At 36.5% G+C, this 27,864-nt stretch overlaps 1 protein-coding gene across 6 annotated transcripts in view; it reads right to left on the reverse strand.

The window, feature by feature from the left end:
• Positions 1-27,864, reverse strand: part of CDC42BPA (CDC42 binding protein kinase alpha) — a 300,642-nt gene that overhangs the window by 125,821 nt on the left and 146,957 nt on the right. For all 6 annotated transcript variants that reach the window (XM_068985895.1, XM_068985894.1, XM_068985892.1 and 3 more), the window contains exons 7-10: positions 19,395-19,595; positions 16,768-17,016; positions 16,133-16,212; positions 12,897-13,063 (exon numbers count right to left, since the gene is read on the reverse strand). In XM_068985895.1, the coding sequence (XP_068841996.1) occupies positions 12,897-13,063; positions 16,133-16,212; positions 16,768-17,016; positions 19,395-19,595 (697 nt within the window). The remainder of the gene's footprint in view (positions 1-12,896; positions 13,064-16,132; positions 16,213-16,767; positions 17,017-19,394; positions 19,596-27,864) is intronic.

Consider the following 27,864-nt stretch of genomic DNA (forward strand, 5'->3'; position numbering starts at 1 on the left):
TGGGAATTTCAATGGAGAACTGAAAACGGTAAGAATAAAGCAAATGGATATTCCCGAACTAAAAGAGACTATCTGAAATTAAGACTCATTGAATGGATTTCGTATCAGAACAGATACAGCAGATGACAAGACAAATGAACCTAAAGGCAAGTCAGTAGGGAATTAAGCACAAAAAAACCTAAGAATGGAAGAAATTAGACTTAGAATAAAAGGAATAAGGGACACAGTCTAAGATATATGTAACTGGAGTCCCAGAAGGAGAGGACACTGTGAATGGGGCAAAAGAAATATTCAGAGATTATGAACAGAATTTTCTAAAATTGATGAAAGATATCAATCAAGTATTCAGAAGCTCAGTGAATCCCAAACACGATTTACATTAATACAAAGAAGCTTAACCAGGTAGATCATAGCCATCCTGCTTGAAATTGAAGGAGAAATACTTAAAAACAGCTGGAGTATATTCAAGAAACCAAGGCTAACAGCTGACTTTTCAAATATACTGGAAATCAGAAAACAATGCCATGAAATATGTAGAGCATTGAAAGAAAAAACCTTCCAAGCTAGAATTCTAAACCAGCAAATATTCTTCAAAAATGAAGGCGAAATAGAGGCATCTCAGACAAACAACATCTGAGTGATTTAGTCACAACACATGTAATCATAAGAAACACTAAAGGAAAATTTTCAGACTAAAAAAAACAGGTTCTGGATGGATACATGGATCACTAGGAGAAAATAAAGAATACAAAAAGAGTAAATATGTGGGTAAATAAAAAGATATTTTAAAAATAAATGAGTAGTAAATATTTAAAGCAAGAATAAAATAACAGTATTGAAAGGTTTGCAACACAGAAACAGGTAAACTATAAAACAACGACATAAAGGGCTGTTATAAGGGTCTGATACTGTTTGTGAAGTGGTAAAATAAAACTTATTTAAAAGACATGTAAAGATCTAATGAAAAAAATTGAATATTGAATAGACAATATTCAAATAGACAGTAAATATATGAAAAGATACTCAACTTATCTTGTAGATATTACCTACAAGGAAAATACAAATTTAAAGATATTACCTACAAGGAAAATACAAATTTAAAATCATAGCAAAACTCCAATATACAGATACCAGAATGGTTAAAATTTTGAAAAGCTGACAATATCTAGTTCTGATGGGAATATACAGTAAGTGAAACTCATTCATTATTAGTGAAACTATTGATGCAATTGATCACTTTTGAAAATTCTTTGCAATACTTTCTAAAGCCGAAAATACACTATCCCATGACCCAGAAATCCTACTGCTAGGCAGATATCCAAGAGAAATAAGTACATATGACCATCAAAAGAAATACATAACAACATTCACAGAAACCATGTTTGTAACAGTCAGTATCTGGAAATAACTCAAATGTTCAACAACAACAGCTTGGATGAAATGGTCTGAATATCTGTGTCCCCCCCAAAAATTCCTATGTTAAAATCCTACTCAAAAATGATGTAATAAGGAGGTGGGGCTTTGGGAGGTGTTTAAGTTATAGTTACAAGAGTGGAGCCCTCAAAAATGGGATTAGTGCCTTATAAAAAAGAACTCAGGGCTCCCTAGCCATTTCCCTCAGGTGAGGACAGAGCAAGCAGGCACTGGCTATAAACCCTCCCTTGGCCATGCTGGCACTTTGATCTTGGACTTCAGCCTCCAGACCTCGGAGAAATAAATTTCTGGTGTTTATAAGCCATCCAATCTGTTTTATTTTTTAACAAAAGCCAGAAAAATCCAGACATTGGATAATTTTAGTATTTATGTACAATGTAATACTATACTAAGCAGCAGTTTTAAAAAAGGACAAACTACTGATTTACATATAACATGGAAATCTGTGTTATCAAAAAATAGACACAAATGACAATATACTGTATGAACATGCATACTGCATGAATGTAGATACTGTGTGGCTTCAAGAAAAGGTAAAATTAATGCTGAAAAATTCTGAATACTGTTTACTTCAGAGTCGTAGGGTAGAAACTGGGAAGAGAGCATGATGGAACTTTACACTATGCAAGAAACGTTCTATATACTGATTGGGGTGGAGGTTACATAAAGGTACACTAATATAAACATTTATAGGGAGTACACCTTAGAATACTTATCCACTTTATGCATATCACCGTTTAAAAGTCAAAACTGATACATTAGTATCATGTCCCTGAGTCATTCCTTTTTCCTCCCCACTTCAACGTACAATTAATTGGATATCCACAACTGAACAAAAGTGCTTCTGCACTGCACCCACATCTGAAAGTGGGTCGACTGGACCTTGGAGGAGGCTGCAGATCCAAGGTACTGGCAGCAGTGACCTCTCTAGCAGAGGAGGTAGAAAGTGAAAGTGATGAGCGAGAGCCAAGTGGGCTGTGATGAGTGAGAGCAAAGTGGGCTGTGATGAGGGCTACAGCTGGAGGATTTCTGAAGGGGAGGGGGAGGGTAAGAAAGGAGAGAAGACAGGCAAAGAGAAACGAAGGAATGCATTTCCTGCTGTCTGTCCACAAATCTCTGAGTTCTTCCACCAAAAAGGTCCAGGTACCAAGCATACACTTCCTAGACTCTGCCAACAGCTTTTACCATGCACACACTCCAAACTAGTGGTGAGTCAGCTCCGGGAAGAGAAACCCAAAATTTGTGCTATAGCGCCACCTTTTGGAGAGCAAAAGAAAGGCTTCTGATTGTCACTCTGGTGAAGGAAAGTGAAAGTCACCTAGTCGTGTCCGACTCTTTGCGACCCCATGGAGCCACATGCAGCCACAGCGTCCCCTTTCGGAGAAGGCAATGGCAACCCACTCCAGTACTCTTGCCTGGAAAATCCCATGGACGGAGGAGCCTGGTAGGCTGCACTCCATGAGGTCGCAAAGAGTTGGACACGACTGAGCGACTTCACTTTCACTTTTCACTTTCATGCATTGGAGAAGGAAATGGCAACCCACTCCAGGTTTCTTGCCTGGAGACTCCCAGGGATGGGGGAGCCTGGTGGGCTGCTGTCTATGGGGTCGCACAGAGTCGGACACGACTGAAGCGACTTAGCAGTAGCAGGACTGTATAGTCCATGGAATTCTCCAGGCTAGAATACTGGAGTAGGCAGCCTTTCCTTTAATCTTACCTAAATAAGAAAGGTGTTTGCTACTTCAATGTTATGGCAGAGACACATTTCATGAAACACTATGAAAACCCACGTAATACAGTATCCAAAAAGGAAAATGACAATTTTCTAGGCAACCGTCTCAAAGATACAGAGTACTGCAATCTAACTGATAAAGAATTCAAGACAACTATGAAGAAATTCAACAAGCTACAAGAAAACATAGAAAGGTGACTCAGTGAAGTCAGGAATAAAATTAATGAATAGAAAGAGCACTTACTAGAGAGACTGATATTACAAAAAAGAACAAAACAAGAATTCTGGAGCTGAAGAACTCAGTAAGTGAGAGGAACACTGCATGAGAAGGCACTGGCAGTAGAACAGGTCAGAGGGAAGAAAGAATAAGCCATATGGAGGACAGGAATGGAGAGATGATCTGGGCGTAAGGGGAGTGAGAACTAAGACAAGAGTTATCAGACTGCATTTAAAAAGTAAAAATAAGAATAATGGGTATTCCAGAAGGAGAAGAGATGGAGACAGGGCAGAAAGTTTATTTGATGAAATAATAGCTGAGAACTTCCCAAACCTGGAGAAAGAACTGGACATCCAATTCTATGAAGCTAATAGAACACCTTGCTGTCCCAATGCAAAAAGATCTTTTCCAACACATTTTAGAATGAAAACTGTCAAAGGCAATACTAAAGAAAGAATTTTAAAGGCAGCAGGGGAAAAAAGAAAGTATCCTACAAAAGAATCTCCATTAGGTAATAAGCTGGTTTCTCAACAGAAACTCTACAGGCCAGGAGAAAGCACAATAACATACTCAAAGTATTGAAAGATAAAAGCTCCTAGTCAAGAATACTCTACGTGGAAAAGTTATTCTTCAGATATGAAAGAGAAATAAAGGTTTTCTTAGACAAATAAAAGCTGAGAGTTCACCACCACTAGAAATGCTGAAAGGAGTTCTTCAAGCCGAAACAAAAAAGATGAAAGTACACAAGACTCTGATCAAGGTAACAAATACAGTCAGAATTAGAAAACTGTAACTGTATTTTAGAATAGTATGTTAAACAATTAATTATAGCATAAATGTTAAAGAAAAAGAGCATTAAAACTTACTATAGCTACTACCATTTGGTAGCAAATTCACAGCATAAAAAGTGATCATTTGTGACATCAAAAATATAACAGGAGATGTAAACTGATGAAACCTCTATAGGTGAGTGAAGATGGGCTGCTATCAGCAGAAAAAGGACTAGTTTATCAATTAGTTATTTTATGTAAATGTCATGGTAAAGACAAAGCAAAAATTTAGAGGAGAGACATCACATAAAAGAAGAAGAAAAAACCCAATGGAGATATAAAATAACCAGAAGGCAAAAGATCAATGGTAGTAATAAGTCCTTACATACCAATAATCACCCTAAATGGATTGAATGGATTGAATTTACCAAACGAAAGGCACAAAGTGGATGACTGGGAAAAAAAAGTCAAGTTTCAACTATATGCTGCCTACAAGAGATTCACTTCAGCTCTATCAACAAAAATAAGCTCAAACTGAAGGGATGGAAGACAATATTTCAGAAAGCAAAACAAAATGAGTATAGCTATCCAGGAAGTCAAGAAACACCTGGAGTAACAGGCAAATTTGGCCTTGGAATGCGGAATGAAGCAGGGCAAAGACTAACAGAGTTTTGCCAAGAAAATGCACTGGTCATAGCAAACACCCTCTTCCAACAACACAAGAGAAGACTCTACACATGGACATCATCAGATGGTCAACACCGAAATCAGATTGATTATATTCTTTGCAGCCAAAGATGGAGAAGCTCTATACAGTCGACAAAAACAAGACCAGGAGCTGACTGTGGCTCAGATCATGAACTCCTTACTGCCAAATTCAGACTGAAATTGAAGAAAGTAGGGAAAACCACTAGACCATTCAGGTATGACCTAAATCAAATCCTTTATGGTTATACAGTGGAAGTGAGAAATAGATTTAAGGGACTAGATCTGATAGATAGAGTGCCTGATGAACTATGGACAGAGGTTCGTGACATTGTACAGGAGACAGGGATCAAGACCATCCCCATGGAAAAGAAATGCAAAAAAGCAAAATGGTTGTCTAAGGAGGCCTTACAAATAGCTGTGAAAAGAAGAGAGGCGAAAAGCAAAGCAGAAAAGGAAAGATATAAGCATCTGAATGCAGAGTTCCAAAGAATAGCAAGAAGAGATAAGAAAGCCTTCCTCAGCAATCAATGCAAAGAAATAGAGGAAAACAACAGAATGGGAAAGACTAGAGATCTCTTCAAGAAAATTAGAGATACCAAGGGAACACTTCATGCAAAGATGGGCTCAATAAAGGACAGAAATGGTATGGACCTAACAGAAGCAGAAGATACTAAGAAGAGGTGGCAAGAATACACAGAAGAACTGTACAAAAAAGATCGTCACGACCTGGATAATCACGATGGTGTGATCACTCACCTAGAGCCAGACATCCTGGAATGTGAAGTCAAGTGGGCCTTAGAAAGCATCACTACAAACAAAGCTAGGGGAGGAGATGGAATTCCAGTTGAGATATTTCAAATCCCGAAAGATGATGCTGTGAAAGTGCTGCACTCAATATGCCAGCAAATTTGGAAAACTCAGCAGTGGCCACAGGACTAGAAAAGGTCAGTTTTCATTCCAATCCCAAAGAAAGGCAATGCCAAAGAATGCTCAAACTACTGCACAATTGCACTCATCTCACATGCTAGTAAAGTTATGCTCAAAATTCTCCAAGCCAAGCTTCAGCAGTATGTGAACCGTGGACTTCCTGATGTTCAAGCTGGTTTTAGTAAAGGCAGAGGAACCAGAGATCAAATTGCCAACATCCGCTGGATCATGGAAAAAGCAAGAGAGTTCCAGAGAAACATCTATTTCTGCTTTAGTGACTATGCCAAAGCCTTTGACTGTGTGGGTCACGATAAACTGTGGAAAATTCTGAAAGAAATGGGAATACCAGACCACCTGACTGCCTCTTGAGAAATCTGTATGCAGGTCAGGAAGCAAGAGTTAGAACTGGACATGGAACAACAGACTAGTTCCAAATAGGAAAAGGAGTACGTCAAGGGTGAATATTGTCACCCTGCTTATTTAACTTCTATGCAGAGTACATCATGAGAAACGCTGGACTGGAAGAAACACAAGCTGGAATCAAGATTGCCGGGAGAAATATCAATAACCTCAGATATGCAGATGACACCACCCTTATGGCACAGAGTGGAGAGGAACTAAAAAGCCTCTTGATGAAAGTGAAAGAGGAGAGTGAAAAAGCTGGCCTAAAGCTCAACATTCAGAAAACGAAGATCATGGCGTCCGGTCCCATCACTTCATGGGAAATAGATGGGGAAACAGTGGAAACTGTCAGACTTTATTTTTTTGGGCTCCAAAATCACTGCACATGGTGACTGCAGCCATGAAATTAAAAGTTGCTTACTCCTTGGAAGAAAAGTTATGACCAACCTAGATAGCATATTGAAAAGCAGTGACATTACTTTGCCAACTAAGGTCTGTCTAGTCAAGGCTATGGTTTTTCCAGTAGTCATGTATGGATGTCAGAGTTGGACTGTGAAGAAGGCTGAGCGCTGAAGAATTGATGCTTTTGAACTGTGGTGTTGGAGAAGACTCTTGAGAGTCCCTTGGACTGCAAGGAGATCCAACCAGTCCATTCTGAAGGAGATCAGCCCTGGGATTTCTTTGGAGGGAATGATGCTGAAGCTGAAACTCTAATACTTTGGCCACCTGATGAGAAGAGTTAACTCACTGGAAAAGACTCTGATGCTGGGAGGGATTGGGGGCAGGCGGAGAAGGGGACGACAGAGGATGAGATGGCTGGATGGCATCACTGACTCGTTGGATGTGAGTCTGAGTGAACTCCGGGAGTTGGTGATGGACAGGGAGGCCTGGCGTGCTGAGATTTATGGGGTCGCAGAGTCGGACACGACTGAGTGACTGAACTGAACTGATACTTAAATCAGTCAAAATATACTTCAGCCAAAAACGGTGACAAAGAGACAAAGAAGGTCATTATAATGACAAAGGGATCAATACATCAAGAAGATATAACAACTGTAAATATACAGGCTCCAAACAGCAGAGCACAAAAATATATTAAATACAACAAACCCTAGGAGAGAAACAGACAACAGAATAATAGTAGGGGACTTCAGTATGCCACTCTCAGCAATGATAAATTGTACAAACAGAAAATCAACAAGGAAATGTTGGAAATGAACCATCTTAGAAAAATAGATTTAACAAACATATATAGAACATTGCATGTAACAGCAGCAGAATATACATTCTTCTTAAGTGTACACAGAACATTCTCCAGAGCACATCATATGACAGGACAGAAAACATATCTTTACAAACATAAAAAGACTGCAATCACACCAATTATCTTTGCTGGTCACAATGGTATGAAAATAGAAATTGATAAAAAGAGGAAAGTGAGAGGATCTACAAACATGTGGAAACTAAACAATATACTTCTGAACAACCAAAGGGTGAAAGAAGAAATCAAGAGAAAAAAAAAATCTGAAAACTAATGAAATTGGAAATATGACATTATCAAATTTGTGGGATGCAGCAAAACAGTTCTGAGAGGAAAGTTTATTGTAAAATAAATGCATATATTAAAAAATTAGAAATATCTCAAATAACCTAACTTTACATCTCAAGGAATTAAATAAGCATAAATTAAGCCCTTGGATGGCATCACTGACTTGATGGACATGAGTCTGAGCAATCTCCAGGAGTTGGTGATAGACAGAAAAGCCTGGCCTGCTGCAGTCCACGGGGTCGCAAAGAGTCAGACACGACTGAACTGAATTGAAAGTTAGTGGAAGGAAGGAAATATAAAGTTCAGAGCGGAAATGAATGAAATAGACCAGAAAAACTACAGGAAGGATCAATCAAATTAAAAGCTGGTTGTTTGAAAAGACAAACAAAAGTGACAAAGCTTTCGTCTAGACTGAGAAAGGAGAGAGACGATTCAAATAGAATTAGAAATGAAAGAGGAGACATTACACGGGATGCTATAGGAATACAGAGGCTCATAAGAGGCTACTATGGATAACTATATGCAAAGAAATTACATAACCTAGACGAAGTGAACAGATTTCTAGAAACAAAACTGACCAAGACTGAATCATGAAAAACTAGAAAATCTGAACATACCAATAATGAGTAAAGAGATTGAATCAATAATCAGAAACCTCCCAGAAAGAAAATCTCAGGACCAGATGGCTTCCTTGATGAATTTTACCAGTCAGTTTAAGAAGAATTAACATCAATCCTCCTCTTTTCCAAAATATTGAGGAGGAGGGAACACCTCCAAACTCATTCTACAAAGCCAGCATTACCTTGACACCAAAACCAAATAAGGAGACCACAAGAAAGGCACAGTTGTCCCTTGAGCAACACCACTTTGTACTGCACAGGCCCATTTACACCCAAATTTTTTCAGTAAATATGTACTACATGGTCCCCAGGTGGTTGGATTTGCAGATGCAGAACCATGGTTACAGAGGAACAACTGTAAAGTTATACACAGAGTTTTGACTGCACCAGGCTTGTGCCACACACCCCTGTGTTGTTCAAGGGCCAACTATATTAACCAGTATCTCTGAAGAATATAGATGTAAAGTTTTTTGGTAAAGTATTAGCAATCCAAATTCAAGAACACATTAAAAGGATTATACACCATGATCAAATGAGATTTTTCCCTGGCATGCAAGAATGGCTCAACACACACCAAACAATAAATGTAATGCATCACATCAATAAATTGAAATATAAAAATCACATGATCACTTCAATAGATGCAGAAAAAGCATCTTAAAAAAATACAACATCGTTTCATGATGAAAACCCTTAAAAGGCTGGGTATAGAAGGAACATAACAACACCATAAAGGCCATGTACAACAAACCCACAGATAACGTTATACTCAATGGAGAAAAACTGAAAGATTTTCCTCTAAGATCCAGAACAAGAAAAGGATGGCCATTCTCATTATTCTTATTCAATATATAGTACTAAAATTCCTAGCTATAACAATTAAGCAAGAAAAAAATAAATAAAAGGCATTGAAATTATAAAGAAGTAAAATTGTCAGTATTTGTCAATGTGATTTTATAGGTATAAATCTCAAAGAGGCAACCAAAAAAAAAACTGTTGGAACTAATCAACTATTTTGGTAAAGTGTAGGATACAAAATTAACAATAGGAATTAGCTGCATTCCTTTACACTAATAATGAATATTTGAAAAAGAAATAAAGAAAACTATCCCATTCATAATAGCATCAAAAGCAAGAAACTACTCAGGAATAAATTTAACCAAGGATGTGAAAGATATGTACAATAAAAATGACAAGACTTTGCTCAAAGAAACTGAAGAAGATACAAACAGAAAGACATCCCATGTTCATGGATCAGAAGAATTAACATTGGTAAAATATACATACTACCAAACCCATCTACAGAACCAACACAACTTGCTTCAAAATACCAAAGGCATTCTTCATGGAATAGAAGAAACAATCCTAAATGTTTGTGGAACCATGAAAAACACTGAATATTGAAAGCAATTTTGAGAAAAAAGAACAAACCTGGAAGTATCCTGATTTCAAACTATATTACAAAGCCATAATGTTAAAAATAGTAGTGTACTGGAACAAAACAGACATAGACACCAATGGAGGAGACAGCCCAGAGTTAAATCCCAGTACATACAGTCAAGTGATACTTGACAAGGGAGTCAAGAACCTAAGGCGGAAAAGACAGTCTCTTCAACAAATGGTGCTGGGAAAACCAGAGAAACACATGCAGAACACTGAAACTGGACTTCTAACTCATACTCCTCACAAAAATTAACTCAAAATGTTTCAGAGACTTCCGTAAGATCCAATAACATTTGTTTCACAGATGAAAATGTAGTGAAAAAAAAAAGCTCCTTAACACTGGCCTTGGCAATGATTTTTTTGGATATGTCGTCAAGAATACAACAAAAGAAAAAAATCAGTAGACTACATCGAACTCAAGAGCATCTGTATAGCAAAAAAAGAAAAAAAAATACAGAATGGCAGAAAAATTTTGCAACTGTACATTGGATAAAGGATTAATATCCAAAATATATATATAGAACTCACACAACTTTATAACAAAGCAAGCAAGCTGACTTCTTAAAGGGCAGAAAAACTAAACAGACATTTCTGCAAAGAGAACATTATAAATGAGCGACAAGGCACATGAAAAGATGCTTAACATCACTGATCATCTGAGAAATGCAAATCAAAACCACAAAGAGATATCACCTCACACCTGTTAGAATATCTAAGAAGAGACAACATGTGTGGGTAAGGATGTGGTGAAAAGGGAACCCTTATAGACTCTGGAAAACTATATGGAGGGTCCTCAGAAATTCAAAAATAAATATACCTTAAAGATACAGCAATTCCACTTCTGGGTATACACATAAAGAAAATGAAAATAGATGTTTGAAAGGTCTGAGTTCAGGACAAATCAGCAAATGAGACTGGAAACAGTTGGTTTATTAAGAAAACGAAAACCAGGAGATAAAGTGCTCCAAAAGCCAAGAAAAAGTGCTATCAGGAGAGGGATATGATCAACTGGGTCAAATTCTAATAGGCTAGAAGATGAAGACCGGGAAATAACCATTGGATTTTGCAACACAGTCTAGAGAAATGAACTAAGGAAAAAAAGTAGGATTGCTGGGCAGCATCAAGGTCTTAGTAAATTTGAGATTACTTTTCAGGAATTTCAAGTGGGATTAGCTGGCATGTTGTGTGTTTTCACTAAGCAACTTTTAGCCACATAGTTAAATGTATTTAAACATGGTTGGGGTTCTGCCAAAGGAGTGTGACTAACAGAAAGAGGAGCAATAGATTTAAGAGTGTATGTAAGGGTATAATTAAGATTGACCAAGAATGAGACCTGAGGGTATAAGGGGAATAGGGAAAGGGTGATAGAATTACAGGTAACGGTGGAATTGAAGGACAACACATAAGACACCAGACAGAGTTAACTAGAAAATTACGAGCAGGAATATACAGAAGGTTTGCTTGAAATTGAGATTAATAAAGAATTTTAGACACTGTAATCTAATATATGTCTTACTACCACCTGAAGGAGTGGTAGAGATAAGGTGGAGAACAAGCTCACTGAAAGTGAAGAACCAACAAAGAAGTCAGAATATTAAAAGGTTCACTAACACGCACTTTAAAATCACCAAATATTACAACAGGAGTCACACTGTAGAGAATGACAGTTCGCTAGGAGCTAGAATTTTTAAGGACTGAGGAAATATGGTAGGGAGTCTTATATAAAGTGTTATGCAGATGACACCACCCTTATGGCAGAAAGTGGAGAGGAACTAAAAAGCCTCCTGATGAAAGTGAAAGAGGAGAGTGAACAAGTTGGCCTAAAGCTCAACATTCAGAAAACGAAGATCATGGCATCTGGTCCCATCACTTCAAGGGAAATAGATGGGGAAACAGTGGAAACAATGTCAGACTTTATTTTTTGGGGCTCCAAAATCACTGCAGATGGTGACTGCAGCCATGAAATTAAAAGACGCTTACTCCTTGGAAGAAAAGTTATGACCAACCTAGATAGTATATTCAAAAGCAGAGACATTACCTTGCCAACTAAGGTCTGTCTAGTCAAGGCTACGGTTTTTCCTGTGGTCATGTATGGATGTGAGAGTTGGACTGTGAAGAAGGCTGAGCGCTGAAGAATTGATGCTTTTGAACTGTGGTGTTGGAAAAGACTCTTGAGAGTCCTTTGGACTGCAAGGAGATCCAACCAGTCCATTCTAAAGGAGATCAGCCCTGGGATTTCTTTAGAAGGACTGATGCTAAAGCTGAAACTCCAGTACTTTGGCCACCTCATGCAAAGAGTTGAGTCATTGGAAAATACTCTGATGCTGGGAGGGATTGGGGGCAGGAGAAGAAGGGGACGACAGAGGATGAGATGGCTGGATGGCATCACGGACTCGATGGACGTGAGTCTGAGTGAACTCCGGGAGTTGGTGATGGACAGGGAGGCCTGGCGTGCTGCGATTCACGGGGTTGCAAACAGTCGGACATGACTGAGCGACTGAACTGAACTGAACTGATAGGATGAGAAGGGCTCCATTTTCATTAGTAGTATTGAATACTACTTTCCTCTCCCCAGAGGTATTTATTCCCACAGATTTATGTACATAAATATGTACTTGTGGGAAACAAATGCTATTTTGTTGCTTACTGTTAGTTTTGTGAGTTTACGTGAGTGGTATTAAACTGTATGAGCTTCCCTGGTGGCTCAGACGGTAAAGAATCTGTGTGCAGTGTGGAAGACCTGGGTTCGATCCCTGGGTTGGGAAGATCCCCTAGAGGAGGGCATGGCAACCCACTCCAGTATTCTTGTCTGGACTTGTCAAATCTACTCTTGTCAAATCCCTTGTCCATCCCCATGGACAAAGCAGCCTGGTGGGCTACAGCCCATAGGGTTGCAAAGAGTCAGACATGACTGAGCAACTAAGCACAGCAACACAGCATTATACTGTATTTATACTGTATTCTGCATAAATTTCATTTTTCCATTTAATAAAAAAAAGTTCTTTTCAAGATAAAACAATCACTTATAATAAACAGCTTCTACACTGTGAGTCCAATACAAAAAGGGAAAACATTATCTTTAAAATATATTTACCTTGAAGCTTTCTACTAAGTTCAAGTTTTTCCTGCTCAAGGCGCTTAATTCTTCTTTCATAAGCTTCAGTTGCTAAGTTGTTATCTAGAGTCCTCTGCACATTAACATCAAGATCCAATGGCGTGGGACCAGCTGTAACTCTTAAACAGCTCCGATCAGAAAGAACACTGGGGAAAAAAAAAAAGGAAAAATATGGGTTTACATTGAAATAATAAGTCTGAAGAGAAAAGATAACCTTTTGAAACTGTTCATTTAAAACATGGATCTGAACATCTAGTTACAGCTAGCCATCTGGAGTGATTACAAAATACTTTTTTTTTTCAAAATCACCATAAACAACCTTTTGGAAGCAGGGGCTGTGCCACATGGCTTTCAGTATCTTAGTTTCCCAACCAGGGATCAAACCCAGGCTACTTGCAGTAGAAGCACCAAGTCCTAAGTTCAGCAGAGAATTCCTTAGAAGCATTTTTGAAAATAAAAACTTAAATAGTCCTAATTATCTTGAATTTATTCTAGTAACCATAAATTATAAAATGAAGCTTGCTGAAGGGTTACTGGTAGCTTAAAACAATGTGACCACCTAAGTGAAACAGCAATCAAAAGCACCAACCACGGTCTTCTGTGGAATTATAAATTGCTTTCATAAGCTACTTATATTAAATGCTTCATAAGCAAAGATACACTGCTCAACACAAGGAATATAGCCAATATTTTATAATTATATAAATGGAGTATAACTTTAACTAGTGTGAATTAGTATATTGTATATCTGTAACTTGTGTATCAACTATATACTTTGATTAAAAATGTTTACGTGAAATGCTTTAACTCAATACAATTTAATTAAAAACATTTGAAGTGTTGGACACTCAGCAGTGAACAGAACAGACAAAATGTGCCTATATAGAGGCTTTTACTCCAGTGGCAGAGACAAACAAACAAGGAAAATACTTAGTACATGGTAGTGTTAATAGGCTAGGAAGAAAACAAAAAACAGGAAAGGAAGGCAACTTCATTTCCCCTTTCTGCCTTTTGAAATGAAGTATTGAGGGGGAGTAAATTAAAGTGTAGATAAAGTGGTCAGGAAAGTCATCACTCAGAAAGTAACCTTGAAAAAGTCCAGAAAAAATAAGTGGCCCTGTCAAGGTAATATGAGAGGAAAGACATTCCCAGCAAATGGAACAGAAGTACAAACACACCATCAAGTGTACTTCAATAAAATAAACTTAATACAATAAAAAAAGAAGTGCAAAAGTCCTGAGGTAAGAGTTCTCCGGCATGTTCACAGGCCAGAAAGGAGACCTGTGGGGCTGCAAAGTGAGCAAGGACAAGGGTAGTAGGAAGCAACATGAGAAAGGTACAGTGAGCCTTGTTGGATCTCAGAAGAACTTTGTCTGGAGTTAAGATACGAAGCCACTGGAGGCAGGGGCAGTGAGGATTCGTCCTGCACAGATGAGTGACATAATATAACTTATTATTTAGCAGAATCAATCAGATAGGTTCAGAGAAATTTAAGAAATGACATTAAGAACATCTGAAGTAGGTGATTAAGAGAGATTTTAAGTAGAAGAGAGGCTTCAGCTGGACACATACATTTTAGAAGTCATCAGCAAATACCACCTAGGGGAGCATCAGAGAGCATAAATGGAAAAGATTCAAAGACAAAGCCACAAGCCACAGGAAATTAGGAGGGATGTGGAGAATGAGTGGGAGTGGCCAGAAAGACAAGGAGAAATGAGGCAAGTGTCCTGGAAATTGTTGTAATGGGAAGGAGCTGTGGCAAGGAGATGAGACTAGGCAAATAAGGATGACTAGGTCCAAAGAAATGACCATCAAACTTAGCGCCAGGGAGGCCAGCGGTGACATCGATAAAAATCAGTTTGTGTCAAGCGACAGGAGCACAAACTTGACTGGAATGGTACCATGAAAGAAGAGGATGAGAAAAATGGACAAAGTCAGAGCAACAGTTGGAAGTAATTTTGCTGTATTGAAGAGCATAAAAATGGTTGGTAGCAGATAAAGAAACCTGGATTAAGAGAGTTTTTCTATTTTGCTTTAAGATGAAAGAAAAACCTACATTTTGTGAGCTGATGGAAAAGATCTGCTATGCAAATTACACAAAGGGGAAATTCTATGATGTAACAGCAACGCACTGGAGTAGGCAAGAAGGAACAGAAGGGATGGGCGCCGGGTAGGGAGCTCACGTGGTCATGCACATGAAGAAGAGTGTGTGGGTCTACAGGTATGTATGATGCGGCCTGCGGAAGCCGTCTGCTGATCGCTCGGATCTCTCTGTGAAAGGGGAAGTGAGGTCATCAGGTAAGAGTAAGAACGACAGAGGTTTCAGAGGCAAAGTATAAAGCAGGAAATAGTTACCTAGGAGAGTGAAGAGTGAATACGCTAGGGTAATGCAGCATATTTGCCGGGCAGCAATAAGGGGCACTTGGGATTGGTAATCGTGAACTTAAAGTGAGAGCAGTATGAGTACTCAGTTATTTTCCTCTAGACAATCTGAACTGCACCGGTACAGGCAGAAAACTGAGCTGTAATGGAATGGCAGCTTAGCAAGACCAACGTCGTAGAATGAGATGGTCAGGAACTGAGAAGCTCCCAAGGAGCGACTGTAACCATTCTCAGTGAAAGTCAAGGAATGGTAAGGAGGAAACAGGGCTTCCCTTGTGGCTGCAGCTGGTAAAGAATCCGCCTGCAACGCAGGAGATCTGTGTTCGATCCCTGGGTTGGGAAGACACCTTGAAGAAGGCAAAGGCTATCCTCTCCAGTATTCTGGCCTGAAGAATGCCATGGACTGTATAGTCCATGGGGTCACAAAGAGTTGGACATGACTGAGCAACTTTCACTTTCACAAGAAGGAAAGAGAAGATACAAGTAGAATGAGGGTTAGTGGAAAGAGGGCTAAGATCGATAGGTTGAAAGACTGATGTTTGGAACCTAGAAAATGTTTCTTCAATAGCCTAAGACTCTTCTAATTCCTGTTCCATTGCTAACAGATTCTGAGCTCTGTGTTCTATTTTTTCTCCCCACAAAATGAGTTAAGATTCTTATATTAATATGTTTTATTCACTTCGTAATGTCTAACTTTTCCTAGAAGCAGCTTCAAGCTATTAAAAGAAATTTTTTTTACTTACAAGGTTCTCTTATGCATTATAGTTTTAAAACCTCAATTCATTTTTAATTTGCTTTAAATTATCCAAATCACATTAACTTTTCAAACTTACCAGCTACTAGTATATGTAAAACCAACAAATGGCAGATGGTGACCAGAAAAGGCAGTGTGTGTTGGTGGGGGCATCGTTTCCTAAAGGAGGAAGAAACATCCGGTAAAACATGAATAACTATAACCTGCAGACTGGGCTATAAAAATTCACTGTCAACAATTTACAAACACTGATAAGTTTGGTCTAGACGTTTAGTGATAAAAAATTTAGACCAGAAACACGGCTACTGTAGAATTCTAATAAAAAGAAAAGAAAGATTTAAAGTCTGATGGATATTGAGAGTACAATCATTATTCATGTATTTCATATATGTGAATTTGCCTAGTTGTTAAATTTTATTTGTAATCCCAAACCAATATTCACAAATACTTTTGTAGTTATTTTCAGATATTTGCAGAGCAAAGAAAAATTGGCACTGCCCTACACACATGTTCCCAGCCAGAGCGGAACAAGGAGATGCTCTGCCCTCTTGTTTCAGATCTCTTTCAGTAAGTAAGCGGTCTTTTTCAAGGTCTACATGTGCCTTGACAGCTGTTGAAGTGATAAATAGTAAGGTGGCCTATAAAATTTCTTTATAACCATATATTTTTTAAAAAAAGCAGAGAGACAGAACTTCTTTAAACAATCATACTCACAGAATTCTTTAAACAATCATCATCCACATCAAAATTCGACGTATCTGTTGGGCTACTAACTTCTGGAATATAAGGTGCTTCACAGTTTCGAATATTATCCCAATCAATTCCATTGAAAAATGGGTGCTTCTTAAAGTCTTCTATTCCATTTTGACCAAGTCGATGTTCTCTGCTACAGATGAGTCTTCGAATAAGATCCTTAGCATTTTCAGACACATCACTCACTTGCGGGGGAAACTGAAACCTCTCCTAAGTAGAGAATAATAGAAACAAAATATAAATCACTAATTTCCTAAGTAGGTTGAAGCTAACACTGACCTTCTTAAAAACATATACTTTTTAAAATATCTAATAAATATGTACTGGTACAAAGTACTGACACTAAAGGAGATTCAAGAATAAATTTAAAAGGATCATTTTCGTAAAAGAACTTTTCATATGTAACTTAGTCATACACGTACTACAGAAAGAATAAGTTAAATGTAAAAACACCTTAAATGTTGTCAAAATAAAAAGAATTCACTAAATGTAATAGAATTTACATAATCAATAGTATATGTGATTGATTTATGATAACGATTGATATTATATCAATCAATATTATGATATTGATTATATGATAACATTCATATAAGTCACACACTAATGTTTAATACTAAACATTTGTAAAGAATATAACGTGTACTACTAGAAGTATGTTACTTGTTTAGCCCATTTAATCCTCAGAGCCACTGTATTACTCTAATTTTATAGAAAAGGAAACAAAGAAACAGTTAAAACAATTGCCAAAGGTTACATAATCAATGGTAGAGCTAGGATTTGAACTGAAACTGTCTGATTCCAGAATCTGTGCTCTCAACAACCATGTTACAGTACAATGACTTCTATCAGAAATGCTTTACATGCTGTTGACAACTTTGGAGCTATTTCTTGTTTTCAAACTCTTGATAACTATTTAGCAGATTATCTTTGCAGCCAGACAGAAAAGCATCACCTTTGTAAAACTAACGTGTGTGTGTGTGTGTGTGTGTATTTGGGGCTTCCCTGGTGGCTCAGTAGTAAAGAATCCGCTTGCGATGTAAGAGACCTGGGTTCAATTCCTGGGTCAGGAAGATCCCCTGGAGAAGGAAATGGCAACCCACTCCAGTAGTCTTGGCTGGGAAATCCCATGGACAGAGGAGCCTGGCGGATTACAGTCCATGGGGACACAAAACAGTCCGACATGACTTAGCAACTAACAACAACTATATATAGCAATTAATTATAATTGTACTACCACAACAAATTAAAAAGAACAGATTACCACTCCCTTTATGGGATATTCCTATTCATATTCTAGGTTTTTGAAATTACCCATAATCTTCTGAGACTGATAATCAGTCTCCCTCCTCTCATGCAATCTATTTCATTTGGTATTAAATGGATTAAAATTTTATTCTTTCCTGCTGTGTATCTGGACTGTTTCCAATGTTTGATGATCATAAATAATACTGGGATAAGTATTCTTACACATATAGCTTTGTTCTGTGAATATTTCCTTATGGTAGATTCTTAGTATTGAAGGTGCTCAACCAAAAGTTTTAACCATTTATTTCTAAGGTTGTTGATGAATACTTACAGACTTCTTGACAGAAAAATTGTATCAATTTATACCCCTATCAATGATGTCTAACACTGTTCTTCTCAATGGATCATTTATAGTAAAGAGTACTATTTTCTTTTCATCTTTGCCAATTTGTCAGGGAGAAAAAGTATACCATTCTTATTTTAATTTGGATTTCATCTATCTATTAAGATCGAGAATTTTAAATGCATTCTAGTCATGATTACACTTATACTATAGTTCAGTTCAGTTGCTCAGTCGTGTCCGACTCTTTGCGACCCCATGAATCGCAGCACGCCAGGCCTCCCTGTCCATCACCAATTCCCGGAGTTCACTCAGACTCACGTCCATCGAGTCCGTGATGCCATCCAGCCATCTCATCCTCTGTCGTCCCCTTCTCCTCCTGCCCCCAATCCCTCCCAGCATCAAAGTCTTTTCCAATGAGTCAGTTCTTCACATGAGGTGGCCAAAGTACTGGAGTTTCAGCTTTAGCATCATTCCTTCCAAAGAAATCCCAGGACTGATCTCCTTCAGAATGGACTGGTTGGATCTCCTTGCAGTCCAAGGGACTCTCAAGAGTCTTCTCCAACACCACAGTTCAAAAGCATCAATTCTTCGGCACTCAGGCTTCTTCACAGTCCAACTCTCACATCCATACATGACCACAGGAAAAACCATAGCCTTGACTAGATGGACCTTAGTTGGCAAAGTAATGTCTCTGCTATAGTAGTAATGATAAATTGTCTGCTCATGATCTTTGTTACTCTACTGGAGAGATCATTTAATTGTCTTACTTATTAGCATCTCTGATAAATTACAAGATGAAGACTAACAATTTTATAATTTATAGATTAAAAAATAATTTATGGACTTTGATTACTCATGTTGGTCATGTTCCCTACTAGCATAGAAATTAGATTATTTATTATTTTTGGAAAATTATTCTCTTTTTAAATATCACATTTTAATTTTATTATATGTATTATTTGCCACACTAATGTGAAAAATAGTAAAATATACTAACTTTGTGATTCATGATTTTTCCATATGTTTCCACCAGAGATTCTGCATAAAATGGTGTTTCTCCATAAAGCATTTCATACATACAGACCCCCAAAGACCACCAGTCACACTCAGGTCCATATCTGCCTTTTCCATCTTCCATGGCTTGAAGGATTTCAGGAGAGATATAATCTGGAGTTCCAACAGCCACTGAGGATTGGACCTGAAGAAGTTCACATTGTTAGTAATCAACCATAATATATTAGAAATAAATAATTATTTTAATTAGAAATATTTATATTTATATAGAAACACAATAAGAACTATTTCATAGCAACTTCAATTTTGTCATTATCTGAATTTAGTCTCCTTGTCCATATAACTTAAAATATATATAATTACCACACCGACAAGTTCTCCAGATTTTCAACACTATAGAATGTTTATTATAGCTGTGACTTAGTTGACTACACTTAGAGTAAAGATGATTTGAACACCACAGCCATGAACCACAAATTGAATATTTATTTTAGAACATTCTTATTTTTGATATTATCTGTCCAACATTGCCATATTTTAAGTGGAACTTTTAAAGTTTTACCATTAATTATGTGGGGAAAGAAATAGAAAAAAATCTGGCTACTATTATAAGCAGCTTGGAGATTATTTTAAAACATTTTAATGATAATCTAACTAAATAAATGTTAATAATGTCCTGCAAACTATTTATTTATTTAAAAATAATTCTTACACATGTAAGAATTAAAGATTTTAAAATTAAAAAAAAATAGATAATGTTAGAATTGAAAAAAAAATTATAAAAGGGGAAAAATATTCTTCAAAACACTGAGTCTAAACAGAGAACATACAATTATGGCAATGTAGATATAACTTAGAAAACAACAGCTAAAAACAGATCCTGGGCACATATCTTTTAAGGTATTCCAAAATAAAAGAAAATTAGTTTTTTATATGTTTTTAGAGAACATACCAAGAAATGAACATTCTCAAGATAAAATAATGGTTAATACTCTGAATTTCCTAAAGTACCATTCTTAATTATAGAACAGACTTCTTTGGCAATACTGAGATTAAGTAACTTGAACATTCTTGAAAACTCTTAAAAATACTAGATAAAATATAACAAACATTTTCTAAATGTATAAATGAGCCTTTAAATAAAGAGACATTCTTAGATATATGTAATCAAGAAATTATTAGAAACTAGGGCAATAAGCATTAGAGCAGGAGTGCAGTTGGGAAATTGTTTTCATTTTCTAGGTACTTGACTTTTAACATATACATAAGGTCAAAAGGAAAGATCCTGTGCTTACTTGAGTTTTGAAGTAAAAGTCTGCCCCATATAATCTTTATCCTAAAAGGTGTGCGTATGCATGCGTGTGTTAGTCAGTCAGCCATTCGCTTAGTCATGTCTGACTCTTTGTAACCCCAAGAATTGTAGCCCGCCAGACTACACTGCCCATGGAATTCTCCTGGCACAAATACTAGAGTGGGCAGCCATTCCTTTCTCCAGGCCTAAAGGGTATATTGTAAGTAAAAAGGTGAATTACAAAATCTGCCATTCAGCAGAGAAACACAGTGACATATGTGAAAAAAATTTACCCCTTTAGAAACCTGTAACTTTTAGGTCACATAGTCCCACCACTTGGGATTCTAATGCACAGGACTTCTGGGGTTCAGAAATTCTCAAGCCAAGAAACTGGTAAAATACTGGCATCTGGTTAGGGGCACCTAGAAAGCTTCTCATAACAGATTCAAAATGACCTGGAGGATACATGCTCAAACTTGGCCTCATATAATTCTCACACATAAAAATTCACTAAAAGATGAGTTCAGAATCCAATAATATAACTAAATGAGGAAACATTCCATTTATAAGCAAAAGCCAGAAATCCAAACAAACACCACAATCAGACCTCAAAAAATTATCAGTTCCACTTCATAAAATAAGTATGTTCAAAATTATTAGATGTTAAAAAATCTAAAGCATAAGAAAAAGCTGAAAAAAAATAAAGTCTTAAAATGGAAAAAAATAGTTGTTGAAATAAAAGACATGAAGAAATAAAATCAGATCCATATCTGTATACTTTGTTAAACTACAGAGCACTAAAGGTAAGAGATTTTAAAAACCTCTGAAATAAAGAGAGATTTTTCTACCCAAGAAATGATAATTAGAATGACAGCTGAATTATTAATGCTAATGTAGCTGTTAGAAGAAAATGGAATTGTATTTTTCAAAGTGATGAAACAAAGTAATGGTCAATATTATATTCCCTACCCACCTAAATTATAAAATGGGGATTAAATAAAGATATTTTCATACAAAGAGTGAGTGAACTACCACATATAGACTCTTTTAGTTAAACAGGAGTACTAAGGGATATACTTCAAATCAAGAAACATAATCCAGAGGAAGAAATGTGACACTAGAAGCACCTGTGAACAAAGATATTAGTCAACTTTAGCATGCACCTAAACGGTGACTAACTGGATAAAATAACGATGAAGAAAAGGAGAAACAGGGCAATAAAGAGAAACATGAAGATGAGCAGGAGCAATAACAGCGATAGGAGATGGGGGAGGAGGAGGAAGGAATAACTACTCAAACGATGAAAAATAGTATGGAACTAAAACACCGGAAGACAGCCAGTTACTAAGGGAGTGATCAGGATTAAAATGTTCTGAGCTTCTTGGTTTTCTATTTTTTCATTTATTTTTTAATTATTATTTTTTATTTTTTATTTATTTATTTTTTTAATTTAAAAATCTTTAATTCTTACATGTGTTCCCAAACATGAACCCCCCTCCCAGCTCCCTCCCCATAACATCTCTGTGGGTCATCCCCATGCACCAGCCCCAAGCATGCTGTATCCTGCGTCAGACACAGACTGGCGATTCGATTCTTACATGATAGTATACATGATAGAATGCCATTCTCTCAAATCATCCCACCCTCTCCCTCTCCCTCTGAGTCCAAAAGTCCGTTATACACAGCTGTGTCTTTTTTCCTGTCTTGCATACAGGGTCGTCATTGCCTTCTTTCTAAATTCCATATATATGTGTTAGTATACTGTATTGGTGTTTTTCTTTCTGGCTTACTTCACTCTGTATAATCGGCTCCAGTTTCATCCATCTCATCAGAACTGATTCAAATGAATTCTTTTTAATGGCTGAGTAATACTCCATTGTGTATATGTACCACAGCTTTCTTATCCATTCATCTGCTGATGGACATCTAGGTTGTTTACATGTCCTGGCTATTATAAACAGTGCTGCGATGAACATTGGGGTACATGTGTCTCTTTCAATTCTGGTTTCCTCGGTGTGTATGCCCAGCAGTGGGATTGCTGGGTCATAAGGTAGTTCTATTTGCAATTTTTTAAGGAATCTCTACACTGTTCTCCATAGTGGCTAATTATTATTTTTTAAATTGCGGTAAAATACCCATGACAAAATTTACCACCATAACCATTTCCAAGTGTATAGTTCGGTGGCATTAAGTACATTTACACTGCTGTGCAACCGTCACCGTCGTCCATTTCTAAAACTCTTTTCATCTTACAAAACTGAAAATCTATTAAATAATAACTCCCCCATCCCCTTCTCCTCCCAGACCCTAACAACCACCACTATAGCTGCTAAGAATTTGACTACTCTAGGTAGTTGATACAAGTGAAATTGCACAATAACGTGTTCGTTTGTGTCTGGTGTATATCACTTGGCATGTTTTTTAAAAGGTCTATCCATGTTGTAGGATGGATCAGGATGTTCTTTTAAAGCTGAATAACGTTCCAATGTATGGATATACCACATTTTTTTTCCCATTCATCCAACAGTGGACACCTGAGTTGCTTACATCCCTTGACTTCTGTGAATAATGGTGCTGTGAACATGGGTGAACAAATATTTCTCTGAGACTCTGCTTTACCTTCTGTGGAATATGTACACAAACGTGGAACTGCTAGATCATATGGTAATTTTGTTTTCAGCTTTTTGAAGAACTGTTATACTATTTTCCACAGTGGCTACAGCATTTTACAACTCCATCAGCAGTGCACAAAGGTTCCAATTTTCCCACAACTTTACTAAAACTTGTTATTATTGTTTTTTTTATAGTGGCCATCCTAATGGTATGAAGCAGTATCTCATTGTGGTTTTGATGTGCATTTCCGTACTGACTAGTGATGCAGAGTCATTCGTCTATTTTCTTAGGAGAAACATCACTTCAAATCCTTTGCGTATTTTGAACTGGGTTGTTAGTCTGTTATTGAGTTGCAGGAATTCTTTATACATTCTGGATAATAACCTCTTGTCAGACATACAATTTGCAACTACTTTCTCCCACTGTATAGGCTGCCGTTTCACTATAACAACTGTATCTTGTGATGCATAGAAATTTTTAATGATGATGTAGTCTATTCATCTATTTTTGTTGTTGCATATTGTCTTCTGTCATATCCAAGAAATCACTGCCAAATCCAATATCATAAAACTTAACTCTTACATTTAGGATTTTGATCCATTTTGAGCTAATTTTTGTATATAAGATAAACTAAGTTTTTTTCTTCGATTAGGAATATGGGGAAAACTAGATTTAACATAAATGATAAATGCTTAAATTTTTAAGATAAACATTAAAACATTTGAAATAGAATGTATAACTTCCAAAAAGGAAAAAAAAAAAGAAATAAAAACAAATTTGACCCAGCCAACAAAAAGCAGGAAAGGGGGTGGGAAGCATGATGTAAACAAACAAGCAAAACCTATAGTAAATAGTCCAAGATACTAGAAAGAAATACAAACAAATAATGAAATTCACAAATGATTAAGTTCACCTATCAAAAAGCACCATTATCACATTAGACGACAAAACCACAATGAAAAATTTTTTAAAAAATCAGCAATAATCTGTTTAATCATAGAACCTAAGAAACGTTTTTTAAGAAAAAGGATGGAAAAATATGCCAGGCATATGCTAAACAAAAGAAAGCTAAGGGAGCTGTATTAATTATCAGTCAAACTAGATTCTAAGGCCAAGATGATTATTATGATTTTTAATCATTTATTAACATAAATAGAAAATACCATGGAAGAGCAATCCTAAATAATATGTAACTAACAACACAGCTACAAAAGAGTTGTGAAAATTACAAGGGAAAATTAAGAAATTCAACATCATAGTAAAGATTTTTAAATAATAAATAGATGAGAAAGAAACAGAGGTAGTCAGAATATTAAAATTTTGAACAAAGTTTACAACTTTTATCTTATTACAGATATCTGCAACCAAAAGTTAGAAAAAGATTCATAATTTCAAACAAATATGTAACGTAATAGTTAAAAGAACTGGCCCATGCAAAATCAAAACATAATCTTGACAAATGCTAACAAACTGCTAACAAATAGATCTACTCTTCAGTAAAAGAAAACTTTCTATAAACACCAGATAAGTAAATACTGTACTATGAATACTAAAAGGCACACATCTAAATAATTAATGGTCCACAGAAGAATTCTAACTAAAGCTGGAAAATATTTAGTAAAATGCTCTATGTCAAAACTTATGAAGAAAAAGTTAAGCATAAATAAACAATATTAGGAATGAAGAAAGGGGTGAAATATGCATGTAATTGAGATTTTAAAACTAGAAAGAGTGCAATCTGAACAATTTTATACAAATAAAATTGAAAATGCAGAGAAAAGAGATAATTTTCATAGAAAAAAATGTAACTTACCAAAACTGACTCAGGAAGAAATAGAAAACCAAAGAGACCTATAACCATTAAAAAGTTTGAATCAATAGTATAAAATCTACCTGGAAAACAAACAAAACAAGAAGAAAACAAAACCTCACTGAAGCAAAGGTGATTTAAAGTGAGTTCCACCAATTACGTAAGAAACAGATAACCCCAGTATATAAGAACTGTTGTAGATCCAAAATGGGTAAGGGTGGGGGACATGGCTCCCCTGTTCATTTTATAAGGCTAAAACAACCTAAACACAACATAAGGCAGACAAGAAAAATTTGAGAAGGAAAATTATACTGCGAACTCAGATATAAGCAATGTCAGATATGAATCTCAGGTAACAATTCAATATAAAATTTTAGCATGGTCAATGTAGCAATTTGATCAAATATAGCAAGCAATACAACTTGATGATAAAGTTACATTTACATTCGAAGAATGTATGCTTTAACACTGGACAATCTATGTCACTCATCATATAACAGGAAAAACACTGATATCCACTCAATAGATGCAGAAAAATGATTTGAATGTACAACATTAACAACCATAACATGGCAATCAGAAACAGAAACTTCCTTAATCTGATGAAGAATACATACCAAAAGCTTCCAGCAAATATACTACTTAATTTAAAACTACAGGGAAAACACCAATAAAGCTATGAACAACGCAGAGAAGCTCCCAATTCCTAAACATTAATCCTGTGCTGAAGATCACTAACTGCATGATAAGAAAAAAAATACAGCAAAGTAAAAATGTAAGGACTGGAAAGGACAAAACACAAAGCTGGTCATTATTTGTAGATTATAAGATTGTCTATATAGAAAAATATACATATAGAATCTATAAATTGTTTTGAACTAATAAAAAAAAAAGTTTAGCAAGCTTGCTTGTTTCAGGATGAATACACATACAAAAGTCAACTGTGGTCATAAACAATAGCAACAAACTATTAAAATGCAAAATTTTAAGTTATCCATTTATAATAGCCCCAAAACAAAAAACTCCACAAGGTATCTAGGAGCAAATCTAACAAATAAAGGTAATGAATTTAACTTTATATAATTCACCTTTACCTGAGCATAATTATAAAACTTTACACAAATAAGAGAAACCTACAACAATGAAGACAGAAACCATATTCACAGATGGGAAGATGGCAAGTTACAGACAAAGTTTTCCCAAAATTAGTCTCTAAATTCAGTGAACATCTACAAGCTTGCATATGTGAAGGGGTGTTTATATGTGTCTGTATGTATATAAACCAATAATATAATCCTAACAGTCATATGGAAAAACAAATGGCCAAGAACATCCAAAACAATTTCATAGAAAGAAAAAGAATTACAGCAAGACATCCCCACACAAAAACTGACTTCTTATAAATGTATAGTGATTTAAACTGTTTAATTTTGACTTCAATGTGAGAAACAAAAAGCAAGCTGAAAGTTAATATAGAAACTCACAAACATTGGGAAAGGTTAAAATTGAAGCAACTATCCAGGTAATAATGATCCATACAAAATTATATAATTACAATATTTCAGAACACCAGAAATAAACGTAACACCCTAAAGGCTTCCAAATAAGGGGGGAAGATTATAACAGAAGCTTTGATAATTAGGATGGCATCAGATGCCTCAACAGTAAATTAAAAGACAATGTAGTGTCTTCTAAATTCTAAGAGAAGAGTAAGTTCAAATCTATAATATTATGTCCAGTCTAGACAATTTATTCATCAAGTATAAGAATAGAAATGAAGGCATTTTTCAGACATGCAAGATTATGAAATATTTACTTCCAATGGAACCTTTTAGAGGTTCAGTTCAGTTCAGTCTCTCAGTCATGTCCAACTCTTTGCAAGCCCATGAATCGCAGCATGCCAGGCCTCCCTGTCCATCACCAACTCCCGGAGTTCACTCAAACTCACGTCCATCGAGTCGGTGATGCCATCCAGCCATCTCATCCTCTGTTGTCCCCTTCTCCTGCCCCCAATCTCTCCCAGCACCAGAGCCTTTTCCAATGAGTCAACTCTTCGCATGAGGTGGCCAAAGTACTGGAGTTTCAGCTTTAGCATCATTCCTTCCAAAGGAATCCCAGGACTGATCTCCTTCAGAATGGACTGGTTGGATCTCCTTGCAGTCCAAGGGACTCTCAGGAGTCTTCTCCATCACCACAGTTCAAAAGCATCAATTCTTCAGCGCTCAGGTTTCTTTATAATCCAACTCTCACATCCATACATGACCACAGGAAGAACTATAGCCTTGACTAGATGGACCTTTGTTGGCAAAGTAATGTCTCTGCTTTTCACTATGCTATCTAGGTTGGTCATAACTTTTCTTCCAAGGAGTAAGTGACTTTTAATTTCATGGCTGCAGTCACCATCTGCAGTGATTTTGAAGCCCAGAAAAATAAAGTCTGACACTGTTTCCACTGTTTCTCCATCTATTTCACATGAGGTGATGGGACCAGATGCCATGATCTTCGTTTTCTGAATGTTGAACTTTAAGCCGACTTTTTCACTCTCCTCTTTCACTTTCACCAAGAGGCTTTTTAGTTCCTCTTCACTTTCTGCCATGAGTGGTGTCATCTGCATATCTGAGGTTATTGATATTTCTCCCAGCAATCTTGATTCCAGCTTGTGCTTCTTCCAGCCCAGCATTTCTCATGATGTACTCTGCATATACGTTAAATAAGCAGGGTGACAATATACAGCCTTGA

Source organism: Capricornis sumatraensis, chromosome 14 (genome assembly GCF_032405125.1).
Source record: "Capricornis sumatraensis isolate serow.1 chromosome 14, serow.2, whole genome shotgun sequence".
Lineage (NCBI taxonomy): Eukaryota > Metazoa > Chordata > Mammalia > Artiodactyla > Bovidae > Capricornis > Capricornis sumatraensis.